The 25,831-nt window shown below is 34.0% G+C and overlaps 1 protein-coding gene across 6 annotated transcripts; it reads right to left on the bottom strand.

The window, feature by feature from the left end:
* Nucleotides 1-503: 503 nt before the first annotated feature.
* Nucleotides 504-24,602, bottom strand: LOC106080348 (uncharacterized). Of its 6 annotated transcripts, none has more exons than XM_056031986.1 (7): nucleotides 24,466-24,602; nucleotides 13,488-14,712; nucleotides 12,989-13,264; nucleotides 11,606-11,794; nucleotides 9,976-10,113; nucleotides 8,331-8,408; nucleotides 504-6,108 (listed from the first exon to the last, which is right to left on the bottom strand). In XM_056031986.1, the coding sequence occupies exons 2-7, from the start codon at nucleotides 14,620-14,622 to the stop codon at nucleotides 5,888-5,890; spliced, it is 2,037 nt and encodes a 678-aa protein (XP_055887961.1). In that variant the 5' UTR covers nucleotides 14,623-14,712; nucleotides 24,466-24,602; the 3' UTR covers nucleotides 504-5,887. The 6 variants fall into 6 exon arrangements, with proteins under 6 accessions (XP_055887961.1, XP_055887962.1, XP_055887960.1 ...); XM_056031987.1 differs by lacking the exon at nucleotides 24,466-24,602 and adding an exon at nucleotides 24,353-24,448; XM_056031985.1 differs by lacking the exon at nucleotides 24,466-24,602 and adding an exon at nucleotides 24,262-24,409.
* Between the last annotated feature and the right edge of the window lie 1,229 nt (nucleotides 24,603-25,831).

Genomic DNA, 25,831 nt, shown 5'->3' with positions numbered 1-25,831 from the left:
ATGGTCTTGGCACAGGATGACAGAAGAAAATGTCATAAAATGTTTACAGGAAAAGAGTAAAAAAACATTTTTATTGATTACAATGGTTGAAGACGCTGTCTGCTGATATGGAGAAAATAAAAAAAAAAAAATTTTTCAAAATCTCTCTGTCTTTGTCAGGAGATAGGGTAGCTTTAATGGTTATTTCAAAAACATTTTCCTAAAAATAGGTGATTTGACCCCTCGACCCCCCATTTTGATGAAAAAAAGTTGAATTTCATTAAAAAAATGTTTTCTAAAGGCATGTTATGTGTTCCTATGATCAAATATGTCATTGGAATAAATAGCCTGAAATGTTAAAAACAAAAAAAAAAAAAAAAAGGTTTCAAGGAAACATTTGTATGTTAATCAAACAAAATGCTTTTAAATATATTTTTAAAAAAATGAAGTAAACAAAATTGAGGAGAAACTTAAAGCAGGTTAAGCAAAGAAAAAGGCTACATAAATAATCAAACAAAAATAAGTGTGTTTTCTCTATTTATTTCAATTCATGAACAGGAGCAGTACTTTTGATCCATTAATTGAAGCGCAAAAAACTTTTTAAACAATAACAAACTTAGCACCCACAATGGCAGGAGCATAAAAAACTGTTTAAAAGGTTATCAATAATACTGATAACATATTTCAGTGTCTTGAAAACATTAACAAGAAATATTGAAAATTTTTGGAAAAATGATATAAAAATCTGTGGCCTAAGGTTAATGTGGGTGTCATGTGGCCAGCACAACAACCAACTCCCTTTACTTTTCCATAGCTAATGTCAAGTTCCCATTAGAGCTGGGTGGACTCAGAGGCATCTGCCCTAAAGACCACAAGGTCTGAAAAGGGAACTTTACTATAGGCCTACTATAACAGCATTCAAGATAATAAAGATAATAAATCACATTAAAAATTTTTTTAAAAAGTTAATTAAAATGCACTGATACAGTAGTGAGTTAATATAGAAAACAATATTACTATATAGGTTAGTGTAGTACATTTTGTGTATAAAACAAAATGAATTAATTATCACTGATTAATAAACTAATTGGTTGATTCAGACAAAAGTTTGTCAAAAATTCAATTGCAAACATCTAAACATGCAAGAGAAGAAGAGAGGTACAGAGTGATTTGATAAAAGTGTTTTGTCAAACTGGGGCTGGAATAAATATAGGAGAAGAATAATCAAATACATGAGTGAATGTGAACAAAACAATCTCAACTCTTTTTTTTTTTGGCCTCCAGGCATTAACCACAACATTAATAAAAGCAATGCGATTTTGAGATTAAGGATGACCACAACATTTCACATGGACATGAAAAAAACATACCATTATTACAAGGATAAGAGCATAGCAGTTTTTAAAGGAGTTATTGAAACAAGTATTGGAGTTATATAATTTAAAAAAGAAAAAAATGTAATTGATACATTTTATAAAAGTATAACAACAAAAGAAATGGAATGTCAGTTGAGAAATGCCCAGGTTTGATAGAGTAACATAACGCTAGATAATCTTATTATCTTCTTCACAGTTACACTCATGCAACAGTAATAGATACCAAATAACAAGTAACATAATAATTTCTTAAAATCAATTCATCCTTCATGAAGCTGTAGTCTAAGATTTCTCATTCAATTTTTTTCTCTTGAAATGTTTTATAATTGTAAGGAGTGTGTCCAGTCAGATTTACACAAACAAGTTTAACAGTCCAGCTAAAGATTTTATCAGGTCATATATGGACTGAAACTTCGTAAGAGGTATTTTAAAAGAAAATCAAAATATTTATACAAATTGCCGCAACATAACAAAAGAATAGAAAATAGTAAAAGGAGAACAAAACTTATTGATCATAGAAAAACTTTAAAAAAAAAAAAATATACCACACAAAGCTTTTATTAATTTATATTAAAAAAATCATAACTATTGAAAATCTTTGACAAAAAGAGAAAAAATTTCAATAATTTCATTCTTTGTGTAGCTTAAACCTTTATAAGGTGATGGTTAATCAAAAATGTTTAAACAAAGGAAAGAGGTTTTCCTGAAGGTCAGTATATTTTTTAAAATCTTTTTTTGTTTGTTTTGAATATTTAAAAAATTATTGCAACTTTCATGTTTATATCTATGGTTCAATCTCTTTTTTTTAAACCAATGGATGGAGAGGATTCTAGAAGTTTCAGTGCTGCCTTTAGGAATTCAACAAACACAACTTAGCTCAAATTGGGATTCGAGCTCGAGCCTCCCTTGATAGTAAGCCATTGATTTTTGCCACCGAAGTGGGATTCATAAAAGTGGCTTATCCATAATATGTGCAATAGCAGAGCAGTGAACATTTATTAGAAAAAATGTCTTGTAACTTTCAAACAATTCCTCATAAATAAATGTTCCTAAGTCTAACATGTCATACATAAGTTAGCTTTAAAAAATTATAAGATTAGCAGGAAACATACAAATAGGAGAAACTTTATTAAATGCCATCAATGTGTGCTGCAGAAACTTTTGTTTTTTTTACAAAGCTTATATCAACTCACTCAGTCTGTGTACCTGTCTGTATGGTAAAAAGTTTGTACTTGTTATCAAGCTAAAATTTCGCAAAATTATTTCTTTTACCTGCCAACACAAGAATCAATAAAAAAAAATTAACCAATTATTGAAGTAACTATTGGTAATTTATTATTTTGTTTGGTATCTTAAACAAGGAAAATAAATCCTACTTGACAGATGTGCTGGTATAAGATGAATTAGTCCCTTTGAGGACTCATCTTTATGCATTTAAAAAACGATCATGTAAACATTCACCAAAATACCCCCTTCTTCCCTCCCCCTTTCACAACTAGTAAGACAAGTGATAGGATTACAGCAAATTGAAAAAGCTAAAAGCTAAACAAAAACAATTAGTAAAAATATTTCTAATCATGCAGATTTATTTTGTCTAGGTTAACTATACATATAATTATATGTCTGATCCAAACTAATTGATACAATTACACTTAATATAAGCTTTGTTTTTTTTTTAAAGTATTTTTAATGTTGTCTTTTTAACAATATTCTTTCATTCATTTATTTATTCATTTATTTTAAAAGTAAAGTTTGCTGAATTATTCCTTTTATAAACTAGCATTTAAGTATCCTATCTTTAATCTTTTTCTGTTTAACTATAAGTGTTAAATATGAATGAAAGGAGTGCATAGATTGAGGATTGTGTAAATTAAAATTGATTTCAAATTAAATTTTTAAAGCTTGAAGCAGAATTCCTGACTGACAAGTTCAAGGTTTAAATGTAAGTAATTTTTAACAAAAATAGACATTCAAGCCAGTAGACTTCTATTTTTAAAAGTTGTGTCTAACTCCTAAGCAAAGAGAGGTAACCTTTTTTTTTTTAATTATTAATACAAACAACATTTTATCAAGTTTATAAAAAAGATACTTTCAGACCTTTAGAACAAAAAAAAAAAAAAGCTTGATAAACAATCAGTTTTATGGGTTGGCCTTTTACATTGCAGTGATGGCACTTTCACTTTATAAGCTTTTTTTTTTAGATACAGAACAAAGAATGAAAAGAGCTATACAAATTCTGTTTTGACTCTCAAAGATTAGCAAAGTTTGTTTTCATTTTGAATTAGACATGAAGAGCTTTTCTTATAATAAAATTTTAAAAAGCACTAGAAAAAAGAATACTTTTTAAAAGCAAAGCTTATTTAAGAGAGAACTGCTAATTACTGACACTTATTTCAAAATTACAGGGTTTAGCTTCCTTTCCGCTATATAAAACACAATTAATTAATTAGTACTAAATGATTAACTAATCGGTTAATATTTGGATTGATTCATGTGTTGTCATCGACTATGAATAGATATGCAAAATTTCAACTTGATCCGGGAAGGGGAAGTGGCAGAAAAAACATTTTAAAACATAATAAGGGGATTAAATCCATATATACATCCACATCTCTCATTATGTAGATTTTTTCCCTTATTTCAATATAAAAAAAAATAATTCATCAAAAATAATTAATTAACTAATTGGTTAATTTTTTGGATTTATGCATGTCTTCTCAGGATCAATGAATAGTAGTGCAAAGTTTTAACTTGATCAGAGAATGGGACATGGCAGAAAAAACATATTCAAACATTTTACAAGACATGCAGACAGACAGAGTAAGTTGATATAAGCTTGTATAAAATGCTGGTAACTTTCATCGCATTGCACCACACTAGAAATGTAACATAAAAACTGCATACTATCACAATAAATGTTACTAGGCTTTTAAAACAGCTATAGTTATATTCAGACTTGTCTAAATATAGACCTTGACAATATATTGCTCACTATTATCTGAAATTGATCTGTTTCAGTGCCTAAATGATAGATCTAGAGATCTACCTCTATCTGATTAGATTTAGATCTAGATGATATAGAGACAGCTAAACTAGTTCTAGATCTACATTGAACATTAGCTGGGGGTGGAGCTGCTTCATCAGCTGATAAACTTCATCATTACTAGACCTAGCCCTAGATTCTAGATCTATAAATTAATTTACTAGATCTAGACTATATAATTAGATTTATCAATATCACCATCAGATGAAACAAAATCACTGTCATCTGAATTATTATACTTCTTCATCAAAGAAATATTTAGATCTACAAAGTTTATGTGGCCTTGGTTGAAGCTCCATGTTAAAAAAACACGCACAGAGACAAAATAAATGTCATTTCTTGACAAACTTCGTACAAAATAAAAACACGTTAAATGAAGGAAATTCCGGATGTTTAGCAAAGGGAAACTATTCTAGATAAAAAATTAAACAATAAAAAACATGAATTGGAAAAATAGAAACGAAAAAATAAATTTTAAATAGCCGATGCCCCCAGCGTTGGTCCGACTCTTTTCCCCTTTTTTAAAATCAACGTCCTGTCGTTGTTGCGGAGCCAAAGAGTTAAGCCAAAAATATGGCAAGAAGGCAAGAACAATTATATTTATATAAAAAAAAATGCTGGAAGTCTCTTTGAAGCTCAACTTAGATTTAAATGCAAATGAATCTAGAAATAACTAAAATGAATGCCCCTTTACATAAGTATATCTAAGTTTGCAAAGTGTAAACAAAATTTATGTATGTGAACTTTACAAGTGTGTACAATTTAATTTAAAATAATACATTTAGTTTCAGTTTAACAGAGTTTGGGTCATTATTCCTGCTTAGAAAAAAATTAATTCATTTATTTTATGCAGTATAAATGGTTTGACAATCAACAGCCGCATATGACATCAGAATGGTACAAATGAATGAAAAAAAACACCAAATAAATGAAGTTGTTTTTTTTCAAACTAGAACAGGTTAATAGTTTTATAAGCTCTCTTTCATAAAGTCTAATAACTAAGGATCTTTTGGGACATCAAAATGGACTTTTACTCTGCTATCATCAAGCTTTTTAAAGACCCAGCTACCAGATTAAATTTTTCTCCCTGGACTGAGAATACTAAGGCATTACGTCAACTAGACCTAAAAGGTCCAGGATAGAATAGTTTATTTACTTAAAACCTAGGAATGTGAATAATTAAAAGTGTTAGTAATGTGATGGGACACAAATTCTTAGCCATCAACAACCAAAGCTTTAAAATCCACTCATGAACTCTAGAAATAAATTTTCAACTAGCAAAGATTTAAGCTTGTGATAAAAAGGTTTAAAAATTAAGGCTTCAGCATATGAAATCCAGCTTCAGATTAAGATGAAGCAGTTCCTGATTTCCCTGGTTAGCAGCTCAGACAATGAAGTAGAGATGGGGGGGAGGGCCTCTACCAAGAACACTGTGTGAAAAACCAAGAGCCCATATCAAGCGAATCCAACTGCAAAGTGTTTGGACAGACTAAGAGAAGTAGACCGTCACTGTTCCCATTATTTTCTTATTGCAAAGTGGGCAATGACTCAATTTCTGAGCACAATCAGTGCAGGCGTAGAGGTCACCACAGGGCAGGAACAAATCTTTGATGGGTGCTTGCTCACATACCTTGCAAGTCAGGAGCTGGTGAAGGTATTTGTTCTCCTTCTTTAGCAAAGACTTGGTGGTATTCTTATCAACTGCTCTAGCTAAAGGGAGAAAAAAAATAGAGAGAATTTAGATACTTGTGATTAACTGGAGGCTGAGAGGTAAAGTGCTTGGCTTCTGAACCGGGGGTCACTGGTTCAAATCCTAGTGAAGACTGGAATTTTAAATTTTGGGATTTTTGGGCGCCTCTGAGTCCACTCAACTCTAATGGGTACCTGTCAATAGTTGGGGGAAAGTAAAGGAAGTTGGTCATTGTGTTGGCCACCCTCGTTAACATTGGGCCACAGAAACAGATCACCTTTACATCATTTGTCCTATAGATTGCAAGGTCTGAAAGGTGAACGTTACTTTTTTTAAAACTGTAATTAACTAACTCACGGTAAAATACATTATTTACAGTCACTCTTAATGGTAGAATGAATTAGCAAGCATCTGATCAACTGTTTTTAAATATTTTACTCTACTCTACCAGAACATTAAAATGTAAATAGAGTGGAGATTCTCATGATTAATGTAAATTTCAGTAGGCAGCTCCATATTTACATATTGTTTTTTGTTTTTAAGATTTCATTTACATTCTATAACCACTAAAACACAGTAATAGAAAAAGTAGAGAAAGTGATGTAGAGTAATGGGGAACTAATATAATGGAACCTTAAGAAAATAAAAAGAGGAAAATTTGAGAGTATTTGAAATAAAAAGATAAAATAAGCAATGTCAAGGATGTTAAACTGTAAGACCACAGCTGCTGATCAAACATTTTTAAAAAGTAGTAGCAGTTAATCTTCACATTAACTCTGCTTTGTATCTGCTGGTTAGATGCTGATTATTTTTAAGGAAGTCTTTATTTATATGTCATAAAGCCATACTCTAATACTTCCCATATATTTTTTTTTCAGCTACAGACAAGAGAGCAAAGACATTTGATTCAGCAGTACTAAAAGTGCTCAAAAATTATCATATATCTTTTAAAATACATAACTAATCAAAATTTCCTATATACTGTACACTAGATACACTGAGAAAAGCTGTCCATTTATACTTATCCCCCTTAGATGGGAATCTTGAAATAGGCTTTCTCCATTTCATTAATTGACACAAGATATCTTTGGTTATTTAATCTTATTACTGTTTTCCAATGAGGCATACTGATCAGAATTAGCTATGAAAACTGTCAGGAAATGAGAATATTGTGCAGGGAATCCTTCAAAAATAAGTTTTCTTTCACACCCTGTACTTCTCTAATACTTAATGTGTGTTGTTGTTTTTTTAAACTTATTTTTCATTAAAAAAAACAACTATCAAACATTAATATTGAATTTTGGTTTTTGGGTGTTATTTCCCTTAGTCTAGAATTTCCCCCTTTCAGACCTTGCTATCTATAGGGCAGATGATTTAAAGATCTTTTGTTTCTGTAGCCCATCATTAACAGGGTAACATGAGTTTTGATGATAAATAAAAAAAAGGGGGAAGAAGAATCTAATGTGTTGGTAGCGCATTTGAATTTTTTTTTTTATTATACATTTTTCTTAATTATTTTTCAAGTATACCACATGAAAAATTAACAAAGATAACAGTTTAAAAAGTAGCCAAGTGGATATGAAGAACTGATATAGAAAGGCCAAAGGAGTATCTGGAAACTCAAAGGACAAAAGATAATAAAATTTTGAGTTCCATTACTTTAATAAACAGCTGACATTTTTTATTTGTAAATAATTGTTTAGTGGCTTAGATGTATCACAATATAACATTGAGTAATTAATATGAATAAGTTAAAGTAAATCAAAAGGTCAAATCATTTTATTAAATGAAAGAATATGAGACAACTATCACTTTGCAAGTGTACGAGTGAAAGGCACAAGACAGCGCTAAACTTTAAAGACATTTTACTTCTTGGTGCTTTTCTTTTCAGCGTAGAGCAGTATAATCCTTTTTTGACATTTAAAAAAAATGTATCAGTATTTTTATGTTTCAACGTTGTTTCAAACAAGGAGTCAGTATTATTGTTTAAACATTTAAAGCTCTCAGAAAATCCTGCTATAATAATGTTTAAATACCTAATCGATGAGTTGGCCCAATGGTAAATGTAAAAATCTTGACCAGGAAAACATTTAACAAATTGTTACATGGGTATCAAGTTACCATAAATTAAAAAAAAAAGAAACAGGGTTGCACTCAGTGAATAAATGTAAACAATGAATTATTTTGTTACACATACAAAAATAGTTATAGAACAAAAAAAAAAATAAATGATCATAATCACCTGTGGCATTAGCACCAGAGTCAGTTTCCTCAGTTTGAACAGCAGTCATGCCAGGTCTCACTCCATCACATTCTAAGTCTGTAATAGAAGGTTTTGAAACAGATTATGATAATAATTTCATACACTGTTGAGGAAATAATGAAGAAATACACAAGTCTATTTTTTTTTACTATGCTAAAAATGTATGTATCAGGTTGTAATAAAGTGTTATGTCAAAAATAGTTACCAATATATTGAGTAGGTGCTTCAGTTCTATTTCTTAGAATGTTTTTTTTTTTATGTTTCCCAAAGAATGTTTAGCTAATGGTTTAAGATTTAGGCAACTCACTATGACTGTCTGGCAAAAGACATGAAGATAAACGCACATTCCTCGTCCCATATGCTAGGACAAATGTGAACAAATACTCCTTTTTCCCTAGTGCTATTAGAGCATGGAATGGGTTGCCTGAGCTAGCCAGGAAAACCAGTGACCTAGCAGAGTTTAGGTCATTGGTTAATATGCATGACTGAATGCATGACCCGTAGGACGTAATCATCTTCTTTTTTGAAGTAACGTCTGTATTATATAAGATAAGATAAAAAAGGTTTGTACTTGTTATTTCCCCCACACCCAATCTCAAATTTAGCTGAAATTTTCCACAATTGTTTCTTTTACCAGACAACACAAGAATCAATACAAAAAATTAACCTATTAGTTGATTAACTATTGGTAATTATTTTGTTTGGTATCTTGAACAAGGGAAAGAAATTGTACAAGTTGAATAAGCCTTCTTGAAGACTACAACCAAAATTACAAATATAAGCTTTGTTTTTTCTCTGTTTTTCTTGTTTGCTTTGAAATTTAAAACAATATTAGAGAAATGCTTACAAGATAGCTCCCTCAGAATTACATTCCAGCCCAGATCTCCTGCAGGCTTGTGGGGGATTACAGCAGGCAGGGTTCAAACCTAGGACCATCGAGACTACATGTCTAGAGCACATACCCCTGTCAGCCTTCCATAGTTTGCAATATATATATATATATATATATATTGGCCTTCTTCAGTTCTAGAACGACTATGGTTCATCACTAAAACTTTTTCATGTGGCTGTGGAGCCCTACTTTGGAGAGACACTCCCGTCCACATATATTGCAGGTCAAGGCTTTCACTTTAGTGGTAGAGGAGCTGGCCATTTTCCTTATGGCACGCTTTTCTTCAAGATCCAAGGCTTAAGTTTTCCATAGCTTTCTTGGTCACCATCTCTCTCTAACTAGTGGGGTCTATGACTATGTCATCCCAATGGTTAGTATCACTGTTCACCGATTTTAAATCCCGTTTTATCACATCCACGTAACGGAGGTGGGGGCGACCAGTTTTTGAGCCAGACGCGAGTTGCAATATGCATTCATGAATAAGTCAAAATTATTGAAAACTTTTTTTTTTTGGGAGTGAGGTGATAATGTATACTATATTTACTATAGTATAGTATAGTGAAATAAAATGTTTACTCTGAAGATGGGGTCATGGAACTGTTTGATTGATGTAATTAAATTTTATTAGAATCCTTTACATTAATGCATTACATACATTAATGTATTATCAGGGACTGTTTTTCAATCAAACATAAAGTCCTATAATTTATAACTAATGAGTACAGAACATACCTGGTACATTTCTACCACCAGTGGCTCCATCTGGTGTAGACTGATCTGTTAAGACAGAGTCTACCTGAAGTATGGATGATGTCCTGGCGCCAATTGGTTGCCTTACAGAAGGTGGAACTCTGCCAGAAGCATGAGGCGCTGTGGCGAAAAATAGAAAATGTGCATTTAAATGTGGGTACTGTCGCGTAGTTATCCTAGCTCTGTTTTTTATTTCCTCTACTCCTAGTACTTGTACGGGGCGAGAGTGTCTTGTATTTTTGTTTTGAATTGTTTTGCTACGTCACAAAGTCCGGTGACATCTATTGGTCATTCTTTGTCATGAGGCAGTTCACCCTCTTTGGTTGAAATGGACGGTGTGTTGGCCCGTAAAACGTTCTTTGTCTGTACTAGTTTCTCGGACTTATTATTCAGTAGGATTTTTGGACCCCTGTTTAGGGTGAATTATTCGTTTGTGATATCTCTTATTGTATGTTGTATGAGGTTGTTATTATTTCTAGTTTTAGAGTAGAAGTTAAGTTTTGTGTTTATTTCGTTTATAGGGTGCCAGTGTTGGAGTTGTATATACTAAGCTCGAGTCTATGCTAGTGTGGACGTGGATTGCCGTCTCAGAAATATATATTACAGTTTTCAGTGTCATTGTCAAATTGGAGAGCATCTGAGGTCTAACTTTACTATTACCGAGGTTGGCAGTTTTGTGACGCCAGTCGGTCAGAGTCTGGTGGACTATGAAACCAGGGTAACAAGTTGATAGCAGTAGCAAAGGTGCTTAAATTAATTATTGAATAATATCTTTATATTTATATTATATATATATATATCTAATATATATATTGTCTATTTATCATCCTCATTGTACATACACATATATCAGTTTCATACAATTAAATTCATTTCCTTTTTTTATTTAAACTATTCACATAGTTGGTTACTCTATGTACGGCTGTATGTGAGTGATGTTCTTGTCAGGTTGAACCCCGGGACCTTAATTGTATACACTATACACAAATAATTCTTAAACCTGACAGGTACCTCAAGAGAAGCAATGTTCAACAGAAAATATAGCAGATGTTTACTTTTGAAAATATAAATATTTCATATGAAATATAACTTTCTAGCTAAAACATTTCCTATATTTTCCATAACTATCATGATGTTATCTGATGTCCCCTTGCATCAAATAAATCATAGGTTTGTAAAATGTTGGACATGCTTTGAATTTTCCTTCAGAGATAATTTACTTCCTAGTCCAAACCTTCCTCAGGACAATGGGGGATGGCAGCGGGCAGGGTTTGAACCTGGGACCATGGATAAGTCCGAACGACAGTCCAGCGCGCAAACCGCATGGCCAGACTGTCATCCTGTGATCCAAGAAGCTCATTGTTTTCCTTTATAAGTTGAAAGCTAAACAACCTCTTTGGTGTTTGACTTGCTGACAACTGCCCCAAAAAACAAAAAAGCAGCAATTCTTTACAAGGTAATAGAGTAATTATTTTGAGAAACACAAAACTTATGATGCAGTAATTAAAATAAACTGAAACTCCACTGTCTTGACAACTGACAAACAAAATAGTAGTCACTTTCTCCTAGTCTGTGTACCAATCCAAACAACATGATTTATGTTGGGACCAACCTTCATTCTGACTTGAAGAGGTTCTGGGTCTCACATCTCTTGCTGGTCCAGTACTGCTGATATAACGTTGGCTCTGGAGGAACTCACAAGAGGGTCTCAGCTTCTCATGCTCCGTGTAAACATCATCCCCTAGTTTCCACGACTTCAGTCCCAGACCACAATAGTAACATCGGACACAGTCATCATAACCTGTAGCATTTCAGAATAGAAAATTTACTTTTAATGTTCTTAAAATGGTCATACTTTTAATAGTTTAAAGTGACTGCTTATGTTTCATCTAGACAGATCATCAATAATAACTGAAACCTTAAAATAAAATATTTTCATTTTAGTTAGCTATGTAATGTAATTGTAATTGATCCTTAAAGCACAAAGTTTGTTGTTGACATTTTTCGTTTTCATGTTTCAATGTAAAAGTATTTCTATATTATAACAAAACAAACATGAATTCTGTATTTGCATAAAAATTAATAATGAATTTTTAGAATTAAATTAGACAACTCATGAAAGAGTCTTAATGCGTGTCATTATGTTGACCAATTAAAAGACTAATAAGTTTTATAACTCATCTCTGCCTGTATCCTGCCTAGTTCATGTGCACTCTGCCAGCTTCCTATAGGTGTCTCAGTTCTGGGTGATGCTTTGTTCTTTGCCATAGTTCCTCATTAGTGATCTTGTCTGGCCAGCAGACTCTTCCATAGGTAGTTGTTGATGAATACCTGGATTTTGTTCATGGTGATTAAGGTGGTTCTCCAGGCCTCTGTCCCATAGAGTAGTATTCACAATGATAGTTGAAGAATCTGATTTTGGTGGAAACACATGTTGCACTGGACTCCAAGGAAGGCTGTTTGAGCTTTAACAATGCAGTTTCTGACATCTTTTCCTCTATGGTTGTCTAGATATTGTCAAAATAAGTGAAGCTTTCCCAACTATTCCTGCACCTCATCTTGGACAATGCCTTGTTCTTGATCTTCCCTTTGTTAATGGTTGGACAGTGAAGCTGATTTGTCAGCAACAGTGCTTTTAGTTTCCTGTATTTGCTGATGGGTGTGACAGAGAAGAGCCAGGATGTTTTCATAATCTAATCAATGGCCAGCAAGAACAGGAAAGGAGAGAGAGTAAGCAGAATTGCATCACTCCTATTTAACATTTGAATGTGTCAATCTATTTCCTGCCATAAACTATTCTACAGTTAACATATTGTAAATTAAAAGCGATCGTATTTATAAAAATACATTGTTGCTGTGTTTAAATAAAGTTAAAGTTTAATAAAGTTTAAATAATTTTTAAAAAGTCAAGTACAGAATCCTATTTTGAATTTTTAAAAATTGCTACATGAATTCCTAGAGATTTTAATACCATGTTACGTGAAGTGAAACTAACCAGCAAAAAAAAAACCAGCAACAGCCAAGTCTCTAGGGCTCTGAATATGAGGTATTGGCCACTTATTAAAACTTTCATATCTTTTCTGTAGTGCGATATAGATGGGGTAACAGGGATGTCCTAGCAGTAAGGAACCAGTCTGTTGGGGAATATTGGAAGCACCTATAACAGTTGAATTGATCGCTGTAGAAAGGCTCGAAGGTGGTCCACGGTTAGGCTCACCAAGTGAAACAGAAGTTGCTAATCTTGAAAGCTGTGTGTCCAAAGATGAAATTTCTGACAAATAAAAATAAATTTATAATAATGGTTGTTATTTAGTTCAGAGAAAAAAAAAAACAATTTGATGAATTTTATGTATTAATAGCAATTTTTTTTTTTTTTATTGAAAACCCAGATTTTTAAACATATGAGAACATGTTCTTTTCCAATTACTTTCTCATTATACAAAGACAAGCAAGTGTTGTTTTTTTTAATGAAAATAATAACCCCAAAAACATACCTTGTACATGATTTGCAGCTAAGTGTTCAGATGAGTTGTTTGTATTCAACAAAGGTATGGAACTAGGTGATGAATCAGTTTGAATGTGGCCATTGTCCACCTCGTCTTGTCGAACAAATGTACAGCCAGGATTATGATAAACACAACTGTTTGGATCTCCTGCTATCTGACGAAAGTCATTTTTTTTACCACACCCTTCGCAGACAATAAAGGAATTATCTCCCGAGTAACTGAATCCTGCTTCTGATAAACTTAAGAAAGAAACTGGACTTTCCAATGTTGTGAGTGGCCTGAATGATGCAAGTCTGGACAAGCTAAATACTGGATACAGTAACCAATCAAACAAGTAAGATGTCCAAAAGGAGGATGAGAAAATGTGTTTATAGCCTTCAGAATTTTTGTTAAACTTGGCAGTATGTATTTGAGGCAGTGATTTATTTACAGATGTAAAACATTTAGTACTTAAAACTTTCACACCATAATAAGACTTTAAATGTAACCAAGTGTTTAAAAGTGACAACTGTATAATAATTTTCCGCACACTGACATCACAAGAAAATCTTGTTTCTTTTATGCTTACTATTTTTCCAGCCAAATCCAATACAAAGACAAGCAAAAACTGCAATATTTTTATGAAATATAAAAAAGTACAGTGGCAAAATTTAATGAAACAATTTAAAAGACTAATGGCATAAAAGTCAAACAAAAATGGTAACTGAAGAAAAGAGTAGACAGAGCATGACAATTCATTTGTTTTAGTTGAATTATTTACAGAATAAGAATTTGTTGGTTGATCTACATCACTTCCAACATGTGTGCTATTATTTAAGCAAAGTGATGCATTTCTTTGTGCAGCAAGTCTTTCACTAATTTGTGTTATATCCTCAATGTTTTTTTTCAAGTTGCAACATTTCTCCTTTAGTTCCAACTTGGGTTGGTTCCATAGTACACATTTTTCTTCCTCTGAAACTGTCTTGGATGACTTCACAACATTCAAAATTGGACGCTGCCTCCTTAGCCAGTTGTTTTCAAGGAGACCAAAGTCAGAGCTTTTATTCTGATATAATATGAAGTCCACTGTCAGGAAACGACAAATGATAAGGCTGTATACAAGTATGAATATTTGAATTATCATTTTGACATGGTGTCAAGCCAAAGGCCTACACAAACATTTTATTAGAAGCTGTCCTCCTCTGTAACATTTGGCTTGAAGCAACCTTCATCTCTGTAACAGCAAAAGTAATATAATGTAAAATAATGTAAATTGATTCAAAGCAAACATTATACTTCTTTAACACATTTTTGTTTTTGGACCTTAATGGCTGAGCATTTAGCGGACACCTCACCATAATATTGTCTCAGCATCTTAATTTTAATGTTATGTAAAAAAAACAACAACATTTGCATAGTATAATTTCAAATTTGGACATTTCTAGGTCAAGGGTCAATTTATTTTTATTTTAATGTAGGAAAAGACTGGATTTAAAGGATTAGATGTTGAAATGTTCTAATTCTGTATTACTGATAGTTATGCTAAATTAGTATATTATAATACATTTCTATTTATACAGCAAATATGTTTGAATGTCTATATTGTTTTCTGTCTCAAAAAAGAGATAATAGGGAGCTATAGGTATGCATATTTTTTTTTTCCAAACTACCTGTCAACACTATTTACACTATAAAATATTTAAAAAGCAAGATTTATAAGCCTTCTAATCTAAAGTTAACACAACCAATTTAATTTGTGGTGAGGGGAAAGGGGGAAGAGAAAAGTCAACAGCAGAAAATATCATAGAGAATGTCCTGTAAACATACTGAAGATCTTCAAACATGGAGGTTTATCTTTAGATAGCAAGCTTTTTGGTGTATATGGTGTATGTGGAAATGGAAATGTTAATAACCTATGGTCTCCTACAATCTCCATATGTTATTATTGTCCTTATCCCCCCTGTTTCAACAATCTGATGAATGCACCTCAATTGAGGGCATCTAGATAAGATGCATGAGAGAAGTGTCCTAACTTGTTTATGTTTTCTTCACTGCCTCACTTACGTTGTCTGGCAACAATCATGACTTCAGTTACTAATTCGCTCACTACTAGTTACTACTTTGATCATTACTACAGTATGAAAACTTTTGATACTTCTACTGCCTACGGTTATGGTTAACTATTACGGTTAACTATTACAGTAGCCTGGTATCAGCACTACTGTGCCCATGATCAACACTAGTCAACCCTCTACAAGCCAGAGTGCCATCCCAGGCAGCAAGACCTCACTGAGGAGCCCAACAGCATCAACCAAGTTAGGACCTAAGGCCAAGTTCCATAACTAAAAACAAAACGACACCTACTCTCAAGACCTTTGTGCTATGAATGATGATATAAATAATGTAAATAAGAACTAAGATACAATCTCCCCTTTCACTTTGGAACTTATACACGCTATTGTAAATTTTTATATTCATTGCATCTCATTCTGTTTGCTGCATGCCTTTTTCCCATATATCTGATGTGGCCTAGCACATTGCACACATATACATTCACGCCTTAGACACATACAAACTTTGCACACTGGTCACAATGATCTGGGAGCTGTCAATGTTTGAGTGACAGGTGGGTCAGTAAGAATTCAGCATTTAAAATAGTAAGTTGCAATATAAGTTAGAGAAGTAAAGTGAAGGGAATTGGTTATGTGAACTGTCACAGCACAGTTCCACAAGCACAAATTTCTAGTCGGATTCTTTCATTTTTATTTTGGCAATTAATAAGAAGATGAGAAAACAATCAACAACTTTTTACAATGACAAATAAAGCAAGATATAGATTTGGATATATTTTTGTAACCAGAAATTGTGATCTCCTTGTTTACACATTGGTTTAAGTCGCTCATTTGTGGATATTTCTACAAGCTGTTTCTGTATTGGTATAAATTCATCTGTGATTAGTCAATAGCGACTGGTGATCTCTTGGAAAGCCACAGATCAGAAAGAAGAGCACTAGAACTAGCATCTACCATGTTAATAAATCACCCAAGAATGCCAAACAGCCAGATTGTCTTTTTGACAGTTCTTGTAAAGCTCAACAACAGCAATCTAACATTCTTTCAATGGTACATTGAACTAGAAGGCAATGAAAAAGCAGACGTATTGGCCAAAGAAGGCAGAATGACTAAACAGTCTCTCTCCACCCAGAAGAAATGAAAAAATTAAAGAATTTAATTAACAAGAAATGGACCAGCTCTCAAACAAAGTCCAAGAAAAAAAGATGCCTATTACAAGCTGTCCCAACATGACCAACATATAGTATTTCCTTTCAGAAAGCAGTATGAGACAACGCACGTTCCGGAAGCTAAAAATAGGGATTTGTCCATGAGGAACATCAATAGAGAATGCCAACCATGTCCTTCAAAGCTTCATATTCTATCAAGAGGTCCGAACAAGACAGTGGCCCAAACCTTTTTTGGTTACTGTCCTCTCCATTTAGTGCAATCTAGGGCTATGTCTTCCCAATAGCCACTATCAATGATCATTGCTTTGAGGTCCCGTTTTATTACATCCACGTAACGAAGCTGGGGGGACCAGTTTTTCTTGAGCCAGACGGAAGTTGCACATAGAGACTAACTTTGGGGTTGCGACTGTCCTCCATCAACAAAAATGTTCAAGCCAGCGCAGGCGGTGTTGTCTGAGGACTGTAAAGATGCTGGGAATACCTATTCACACAAGGATCTCAGTATTGCACACTCTTTCTTTCCATGTGATTTTCAAGATTCTTCGGAGACAGTGCAAATTGAATGAGTTTAGTTTTCTCTCTTGCTTTGCATAGGTGGTCCACAACTCACTGCCGTACAGTAGCATACGCCTTCTAAACCTCTATTTTGGTCACTGTAGTGAGCTTCTGGTTTTTCCAAGCCCTTGACCTGAGTCTAGCAAAGGTTGAGGTAGCCTTCCCTATGCGTTATTTGATCACCTCTTTGAGACAGATTATCTTGAAATGTGGATCCAAGATAGCAGAATTCATTTACGGGATCCAGCTTGTTTTCGTCTATGAAGATGAAGGCTGGTGCTGTAGCAGGTGGTCACAAAATATTTGTTTTCTTTGTGGTAATTGTTAAGCCAAATTCTTTAAGGCCTAAGTCAAACGGGACATTAGTGACTGAAGCTCCTCTTGTGAGTGTGCCACTAATGCTGCATCATCTGCAAATAGCATATCTCTTATGAGGGCAGTTCTGATTTTAGTTTTTACCCTCAGTCTGGCAATATTCAGAAGTTTGCCATCAAATCTGGAATGCAGATAGATGCCTTCGGTGGATTTGTCAAATGCATTGTGGATTAGCAGTGAAAATAGTATTCCAAAGAGTGTTGGGGCCAGGACACATCCTTGTTTAAGTCCATTGTTTATACTTTCAGAGCAGGTACCGTTGAACTGCACAGTAACCATCATATTTTGGTGAAAGGAGACAAATTTAGCAGCTATGTACAAAGACATCCTTTCTTCTCTGCAATTTTCCTGAAGTTGACATATGGAGAAAATCATGTCAATTGATGCAAGTGAGATGCCAGCTGAATATTCTCACTGACCTCTACCCAGTTTTCATTGGCACAGATCCTTTGTGTTCTCTGCACAGTGGCTCTAGCTTCTTTCAGATTTAACAAGTTGTGTTGGGTAGGTTTTGCCTTCTATGTAGCGAGTGCATCTCTCTTTGCTCTGATGACAGGTGCTAGTATAGCTGATTTAACGTTGAACCAATTATTTCTTTTAGTAATTTTTCTTCCAAAGATGTCCATCTAAGTCTTTTGTATGTTGGACTTGAGATGTTCCCATTTTTCTGTTGTTGTATTTCCAGAAGCAAACTGTATCTGGAGATTAGGGAGACACATCTTGCTTACATCAGATTGAGGTCTTCCAATCTGCTTAGTATGGTGGATTTTTTAGGGAGAAGATTGGTATTGCAACATACCAAGGAGTGATCTATGTCACAGTCTGCACTGTGATGGGACCCGAGAAACCTCATTGCACTGTGCTGGGATGTAAAAGCTCCCACAGCGATCTGACAACGTTCAGGCGACATCCCTCAAGGGGCTGTTACATAAATGGCATGTCCCACACAGTTAGCCTGCCAGAAAATTGACAGGGGCCCCGGTGTACTAGGCCTCTGGCTGCATCTCTAGTCTGTGAGTCCAGAGTGCCTGTGCCACCGGAAGTGAACGCAAAACTAAACTTTGTGTTTAACCCCGAGTCTCACCCCACCCCCACCCCCGTAAGACAGAACGGTGTATGCCAGGTGTACACCATTCATTCAGACCAGTAGAAGGGAGCTCTTGTTCGCTTTTGCTGGCCTAAGGGTTCCAAGTGCTTTTGCACAACTCTACATAACAATTTCTAAAGGTCAACTTGACAAATTTTAAGCACCTGTGTCTTATCATGATTAGATCTAGTTGGTCCCAGTGTTTGGAGCAAGGATGCTGCCATGATACTCTGTGCTGTGGTTAAGTCTTGAAATAGGTATTAGTGACAGAGAGGGAGTGTAGTGAGCAGACCTTAAGGAGCCTTTGCCCATTTTCATTTACTTTTCCAACACCAAAGCATCAACAATACAGCTGGCCCTCACAGAGCTGTCGGATCCAATGCGTGCATTGAGATCACAGAGAATGATAGCCTGTTCAGAATTTGGAATCTCGCTGACAGCAGACAAAAGTTTGTCATAGAACATGTCTTTGGCCTCTGGTGTAGAACTCATAGTAGGAGCATCGGCACTTATCAAAGTCACGTGTCCAATAGATGTGTTAAGGCATAGTTTCAGATTTTGTCCTATCCATGGCAAGACAGCACATTATTGACTGGGGGCTGCCCAACTTAAGGTGGGCGGTAGCTGTTCATTAGAATCCTAGGATCCCTCCCACTGATGAAAGTGGCCTCCCAGTCTTCACCAAGTTTCCAACCCGGGACCCACAGTTTAGAAGCCAAGCACTTTACCACTCAGCCAGCATTCTTCCACTAGTACAGTGTACTACAACAATGGTTTAAAAGCCCAGTTGGAGAGAGACAAGGCTGCAGACTTTCACCAACACTTCTAAATACCTTCCTTGAAAGGATAATGGAGGATACATTTGAAGGATATGAAGGTACTGTAAGCATTGGCGGAGGAAGAATTACTAACTTTACAGATGAAAGGAAAGGATAATGGAAGATACTCTAGAAAGTTTTGAGGTACTGTAAGCTTTGGCAGAAGAAGAATTACTAATTTTGCAGATAACATCTCATAGAGGATTTGGCAGAGACATCAGTATAGGAGGCAAAAAGCTGGCAAGTGTCAGAAATTTCAAATACCCCAGAGCAATCATTTCAGACAAAGGAACCAAATGCAAACTACTGGCTAGAATGGCAAGTTCACAGAATCACTTACAAAGCTCAAAACAAAGGAGTAGCCCTTGTCACTAAAATCATTCTTGTAAGCTTGTGAATCTTGGAAGCTACGAAATGCAGAAATGGAGAAGAGAATCCTAGAAATGGAAGTGAGATGTTATAGTCTGATACTAAGTATCACCTACAATGACCGCATCACGATTGAGAAGATTCAAAACAGGATTGCAAAGTAAATGGGCCTCATGACGACTTGCTAACCACTATCCAAAAACGCTAATCAAAAAATTATGGTCCTAGCAGTGGCATAGCTGTGCCCCCTCAATCCAAATGAGTGTTTGAAAATCTTTTTAACATTAATTATTAAATATTACGCAAAATGAAGAGGCCCCCAAATGATGGTGAATTCCTAGCTATGAAAGCTATGCCAATGGGTCCTAGCTGGGCTGGCATAGACCATCCTTGATGGACCTGTACCAGGAAAATGAAGAAAAGGCAGGCAGAGAAAGCAATGGGAAGACAACATGAAAAAATCGACAGGCTTGTCGTTGAAACAGATTCTATTCATGGTAAAAGACAGAGGAATGAAGAAGGGCAGTCAACAGATCATGTGTGGTGCCCAAACAAACAGACTACTGGACAGGTGAAAATATTTAAATAGCCTTTGTCTATATAGATAGATCTAGATCTAACTAGTCTAATATATATAGTATGGCCACATTTAATAAGAAATGTAGATCTAGATCTATATGATAGTACAGACTGATAATTTCAAATTTGGTGTCATTCCTTTATTGTGTAAGATCAATAGACTACATAAAGATTATCATTATCTCATACATTTTTATTTTTATGAAGCAATGAAAGTTTCTAAAAGTCTATTTGTTCAATTGTTTGTAAAATCATATTGTAAATTTTTGTAATTTGTTTCTACTATGGGGAAGATGATGTAAACGTCATCTATTTCAGTGGATCATGATTAATGAGGGTGTCATGTGGTCAGCACAACAGCCAATCATTGAAGCAGTTTTACTTTTCCCCATCCCCAGCTAATGTCAGGTACTCATTAGATTTAGGTAGACTCAGGGTGGCCTAAAAATAACAAGTAACAAGATCCCACTGGGATTCCCAGTCTTCAAACCTAAGACCCAATGTTTTGAGTTTCAATACATTTTGAAGCCTAGCATTTTATATCTAGAGTCTAGATCTATCTCTCAGCCACCACTACCACCCCCCCAGAAGAATAATGCCCCAGCAGATCTAAATCGAAGTCTAGAGATGTAGAGTTAAGAGACTATAACTATATGTATTTAACTATAAGTATTTAATAAGCATGATAATAAGGATATAATTATATATATATATAATATAGGTACTTTGACATCCTTACTCTCCTGACCTATAAACTGCTAGACTAGCTGCTATAGTTTTGAAACAGCATGGCTAGACTTCCAAACCCATGGTGTTAGTTGATTGATTGTTGTTTTTACCTTTGCTTCATTTTTTAAAAACCCTTGTCAAGTGCTAATCTTAAAGAGAAGGATTCCTAAGCTTTTGAATGATACCCCTATTTAAAAAAGGAGAAAAATCTGACCCAGGAAACTACAGACCAGTATCACTTACCAGCATCACATGTAAAATCCTAGAACACATAATATGTAGCAACATCATAAACCACTTAGACAAACATAATGTCCTCACACCATACCAACATGGCTTTAGGAAATATAGATCATGTGAAACACAACTAATAGGACTAATTGATGATTTTTCAAAAGGTTTAGATAATAGTGAACAAATAGATGCTATCTTACTAGATTTTTCTAAGGCTTTTGACAAAGTTCACCACCATAGTTTGCTTAAAAAATTAAAATATTTCGGCATTAATGGTCCACTGCATCTGTGGATTAAAGACTTTCTGATAGGGAGAGAACAAACTGTAATAATAAATAACAGTAAACTCAGGTGTACCTCAAGGAACAGTCTTGGGTCCACTACTATTTTTAATTTACATAATGATTTACCCAATTGCATTACTTCAGGAACAAAAGTCAGATTATTTGCAGACGATTGCATAATATATAGAACAATAAAAACAACACAAGACACAGATATTTTACAAAGAGAATTAGATGAATTACAGAAATGGGAATCAAATTGGAGCATGTCTTTCCACCCAGAAAAATATCAGTTGTTAAGAGTAACAAAAAAACTAAAACATATTAATTCCACTTATCTTATTCATGGCAAACCAGTAACACAGACTAAAAACGCAAAATACCTAGGTGTTATAATAAATGAAAAACTGTCATGGAATCCACATATTGATGAAACTACAAAAAAATCAAACAAAGCATTAGGATTTATTAAAAGAAATTTCTATAAATCAAATAAGAACATAAAACTAAAATGTTATTTAACCTTGGTTAGGCCAATAATAGAATATGCATCCTCTGTTTGGGACCCCTCAACTCAAGAAAACATTAAGAAACTAGAACAGACACAAAATAGAGCAGTGCGATTCATAACAAACGAATATTCACATTTGACTAGAGTAACACCTTTAGTAAAATCACTAAATTTAGAAAGCCTTCAGGACAGAAGGCTCAAAAGTAAAGTAGCAATAATACATAAAACACTGAACCATAATCTTCAAATACAAAAACAAAATTTAATAAAATACTCTGAAAGACACAAAGATAAAGGCACATTCCTCGTCCCATATGCTAGGACAAATTTGTACAAATACTCCTTCTTCCCTAGTGCTATTAGAGCATGGAATGGGTTGCCTGAGCTAGCCAGGAAAACCAGTGACTTGGCAGAATTTAAGTCATTGGTTAATATGCATGACTAAATGCATGACGCGTAGGACGTAATCATCTTCTTTTTTGAAGTAACGTCTGCATTATATAAGATAAGATAAGATTGTCAACAAATGAAAGTCATATTTATTTTAAAAATTTACCGTAAAGTCATAGGTAAGAATGATTTTGCATTAGTATAATTTTTAAGCAAGCTTGGTTTTATTTTATTGAATTTAGACCTAGATTTATGCTTAAAGTTTGTTATTTCATTATTTTTTAATTAAATTTTGTCCTCCAAAATTTAAAAAACTTCCCCTAACATGTTATAAATGATGGCAAATTAGGCTTATTTTTTCGAAATGGGTAATTGAAAAAATTATAACTACCATAACAATCTATGTCGTCTATGACTATAGTATTAAAATCAATATATTTCTATTATAGAGTAGTGTTAGAAATCTTTTTTTTCTATACTTAGGTACACAAAATATAAAAGGAAATCAGCTTATTAACGCAAGTTTGGGCCCATCCTGACGATGTTAAATGAAGTCACTCCATGATGCAGCGACATGTGGCGCTAGACATTAGTAATTCTCGTTGATAATATGAAGTATAAATGATTTATGGATTGTTTAACAGCTTATCTTTGATCCACCTAGTGTAGAGAATGCTATCAAGGTGTTATTTTACATTATATTTATAAATATTATAAAGATGAGGAAGTTTCTACCAAATGGCTTTCTAGAAAAAGGATCGAAGTCAATTTTCATGTAATACATGATGTGAATTAGCTGTGAATCAATGCTCGCTGCATGTGAGGTGAAATAATCAAATTAAAAACCATATAATGGGGTAGATGTGTTCCAAATTTCAAGCTTCTATTATGGTTATAAAGTTATGATGAGATAAAGATGAAAATTCATATTTTCGATCACAGTTTTTTGGACATTTTCTATCTAATAGTCCATTTTTCTACACATAAAACGGCATAACTTTGCTCCTATATAACATAGAAAGATAAATTTGGTATCATTGTAAACCTCTCAGCATAACTACATAACTAGTTTAAATATTTATTTTGAATTTTTATGTCAAAGTATTATAATATAGATCTAGATCTATCTATTATTTTTATAGATATAGAATATAGATCTAGATCTTATTATTATTTTAAAAAAATATTATATTATATAATTCTAGATCTAGTATTCTAGTAGATCTACTTAACATAGTAATAATTTTAATAGTAAGACAAATTTCCATAGTGACAATAAAGACATTTTTAAAGATTATTATTATTATTATTAATTTAATAAGTAGTCTAGACTATATATAAATATAATATTTTATAGTGACTATAGCAATCACTGAATTCACTGGTCTGTGGTCACGACTGGTGATGCATCATGATCATCATCTGATCACATCAGATCATCATCATGGAATCATGGCATTCATGCATTGTATCATTCATCCATTGTATGGTTTGACCTCCACACGAGTCTAGTTCAGTAGTTGAGTAGTTATTATTAGATTTAATTTTAATTATTCTAGAGATCTAGTCTATAACACTAATAACAGTATAAACATGGTAGATCTAGTCTACTTCTAAAGTTAGATCCAGCTAAGAGAAAGTCTGTTATAAATATAGACTCTATGATCTTCCCTTGATTTCTATTTTAAATAAATGTCCTCACAGTCACAGTCAGAGTGTTCTGCTCTTTCAAGTCTTTGTTTACACTAAAATAGTTTAGAAAATGTGAAAAAAAAAGGGAATGAAAGAAAGAAATGTAAAAAAGAAAAATATTACCCTAAAGAAAAACATAGAATCTATAAGAAATGAAACGAATAGGAGAACTTGATAAAGATTTCGAAACAAACAAAATAAATCATTTCATATTTGCAATCTAATAGGTTATTATGTCTTATGTTGCTGAACGTAAAAAATATATAGGCTAGATCAGTGATGCCCAAAATACGACCCGCGGTCCACATCCGGCCGACGACGTGGTTCCGTACGGCCCGCCGAAACGTCGGCTTTAAGTGAAGAAAAAAAGTTGAAAAATGTATCTTTTCCTATGTTAGGATCTCACTTCATCAGCTACAAAACAAACAAAAAATAATAAACAATTAACACAAAATAGTCTTACATTAACCTATCTGTCCAATGTTGTTCTCTATCGAGGCAGAAAAGAAATGAGCTACGCTGGTGTAAAAGCGCGGGAAAACTGAAGGGGGTGGAGATGTCAGGCAAAGATGAATGGGAAAAGGGGGGTACGCAGTGTTAGTGCCCATCGCATATTAAATAAAAGTGTGCTGGTTGTTGATCCTGTTAGGTTGGAGGGTGCCTGACATGCAGATAAGTTTGTTTTCGATCTGCAGACGGGTGTTTTTGTCATTGCATTGTTGTATAGCAGTGACGAGGAGGTCGGTGGTACCCCCATGATGTGTGTTATTAAAGTGGATAGAGACGGGCTTAGTTGCAAAGTTACGAATGTCTCCAAGGTGTTCTTGGAGTAGTGTGTTTAGGGTTTTAAGGTCCTGCCTGTGTTTCTAATATAGACCATCTGACACCTTGAGCATATTATAGCATATATGACTCCTCTACTATTACAGTTAAATTTGCCACTGATCTTGATGGTCATTTTAGGACAGGTGATGGTGGGGGTGGCGAGCGTGTGTTTTGCAGGTCTGACAGTTACGTCGCTTACATGGCCAAGTTCCAGGTTCACTTGAAATGTTGTGGAGTTTAGTGTGTACTAATATGTCTTGTAGGTTTGTGAGACCATGTAGATTTGAATCAAATTAATTACATTTGTTTAAAGCTCTAAAGGCAACGCACTTTTACACTTTCTGCAGAGATACATGTTAGAGTAGTACTCCATTGTTCAATGCTCTGTATGTATAAGAGGGACAAAGTTGTGTTGGTATATTTCTTACTAAATTATTCAGTACACTTTTTTTTGCTTCCCCTGCTTACTCTTCTCAACAAGATCAAGTACTGCATCTACATTTAAATCCAACAATAGATTTAATAAGTGATGGAGGTTATCTACGAACATTGAAAATTATGAGACCAACATAGCTCACATTCAGTCATCGCTTGCTGGGAGGGAATTTGTAGTTTGTTTGTAGGGAACAGTATTGACAGCAAGGCGCAAGATTTAATTAAAGAA

Source organism: Biomphalaria glabrata, chromosome 6, assembly GCF_947242115.1.
Source record: "Biomphalaria glabrata chromosome 6, xgBioGlab47.1, whole genome shotgun sequence".
In the NCBI taxonomy this organism is placed as follows: domain Eukaryota; kingdom Metazoa; phylum Mollusca; class Gastropoda; family Planorbidae; genus Biomphalaria; species Biomphalaria glabrata.
Note: the sequence above shows the minus strand (reverse complement) of the source record. Positions and strands in the feature narration are given on the sequence as shown.

What these genes read in the sequence shown, in the direction of transcription:
- LOC106080348 (XM_056031986.1), bottom strand. Translation starts at nt 14,622, where the DNA reads ATGATAATTCAAATATTCATACTTGTATACAGCCTTATCATTTGTCGT. An exon ending in CTCTTCAAGTCAGAATGAAG is followed by an intron (nt 10,114 to 11,605) that starts GTTGGTCCCAAC and finishes TTTTCGCCACAG; the next exon opens with CGCCTCATGCTTCTGGCAGA. An exon ending in TGGTGGTAGAAATGTACCAG is followed by an intron (nt 8,409 to 9,975) that starts GTATGTTCTGTA and finishes CTTCTATTACAG; the next exon opens with ACTTAGAATGTGATGGAGTG.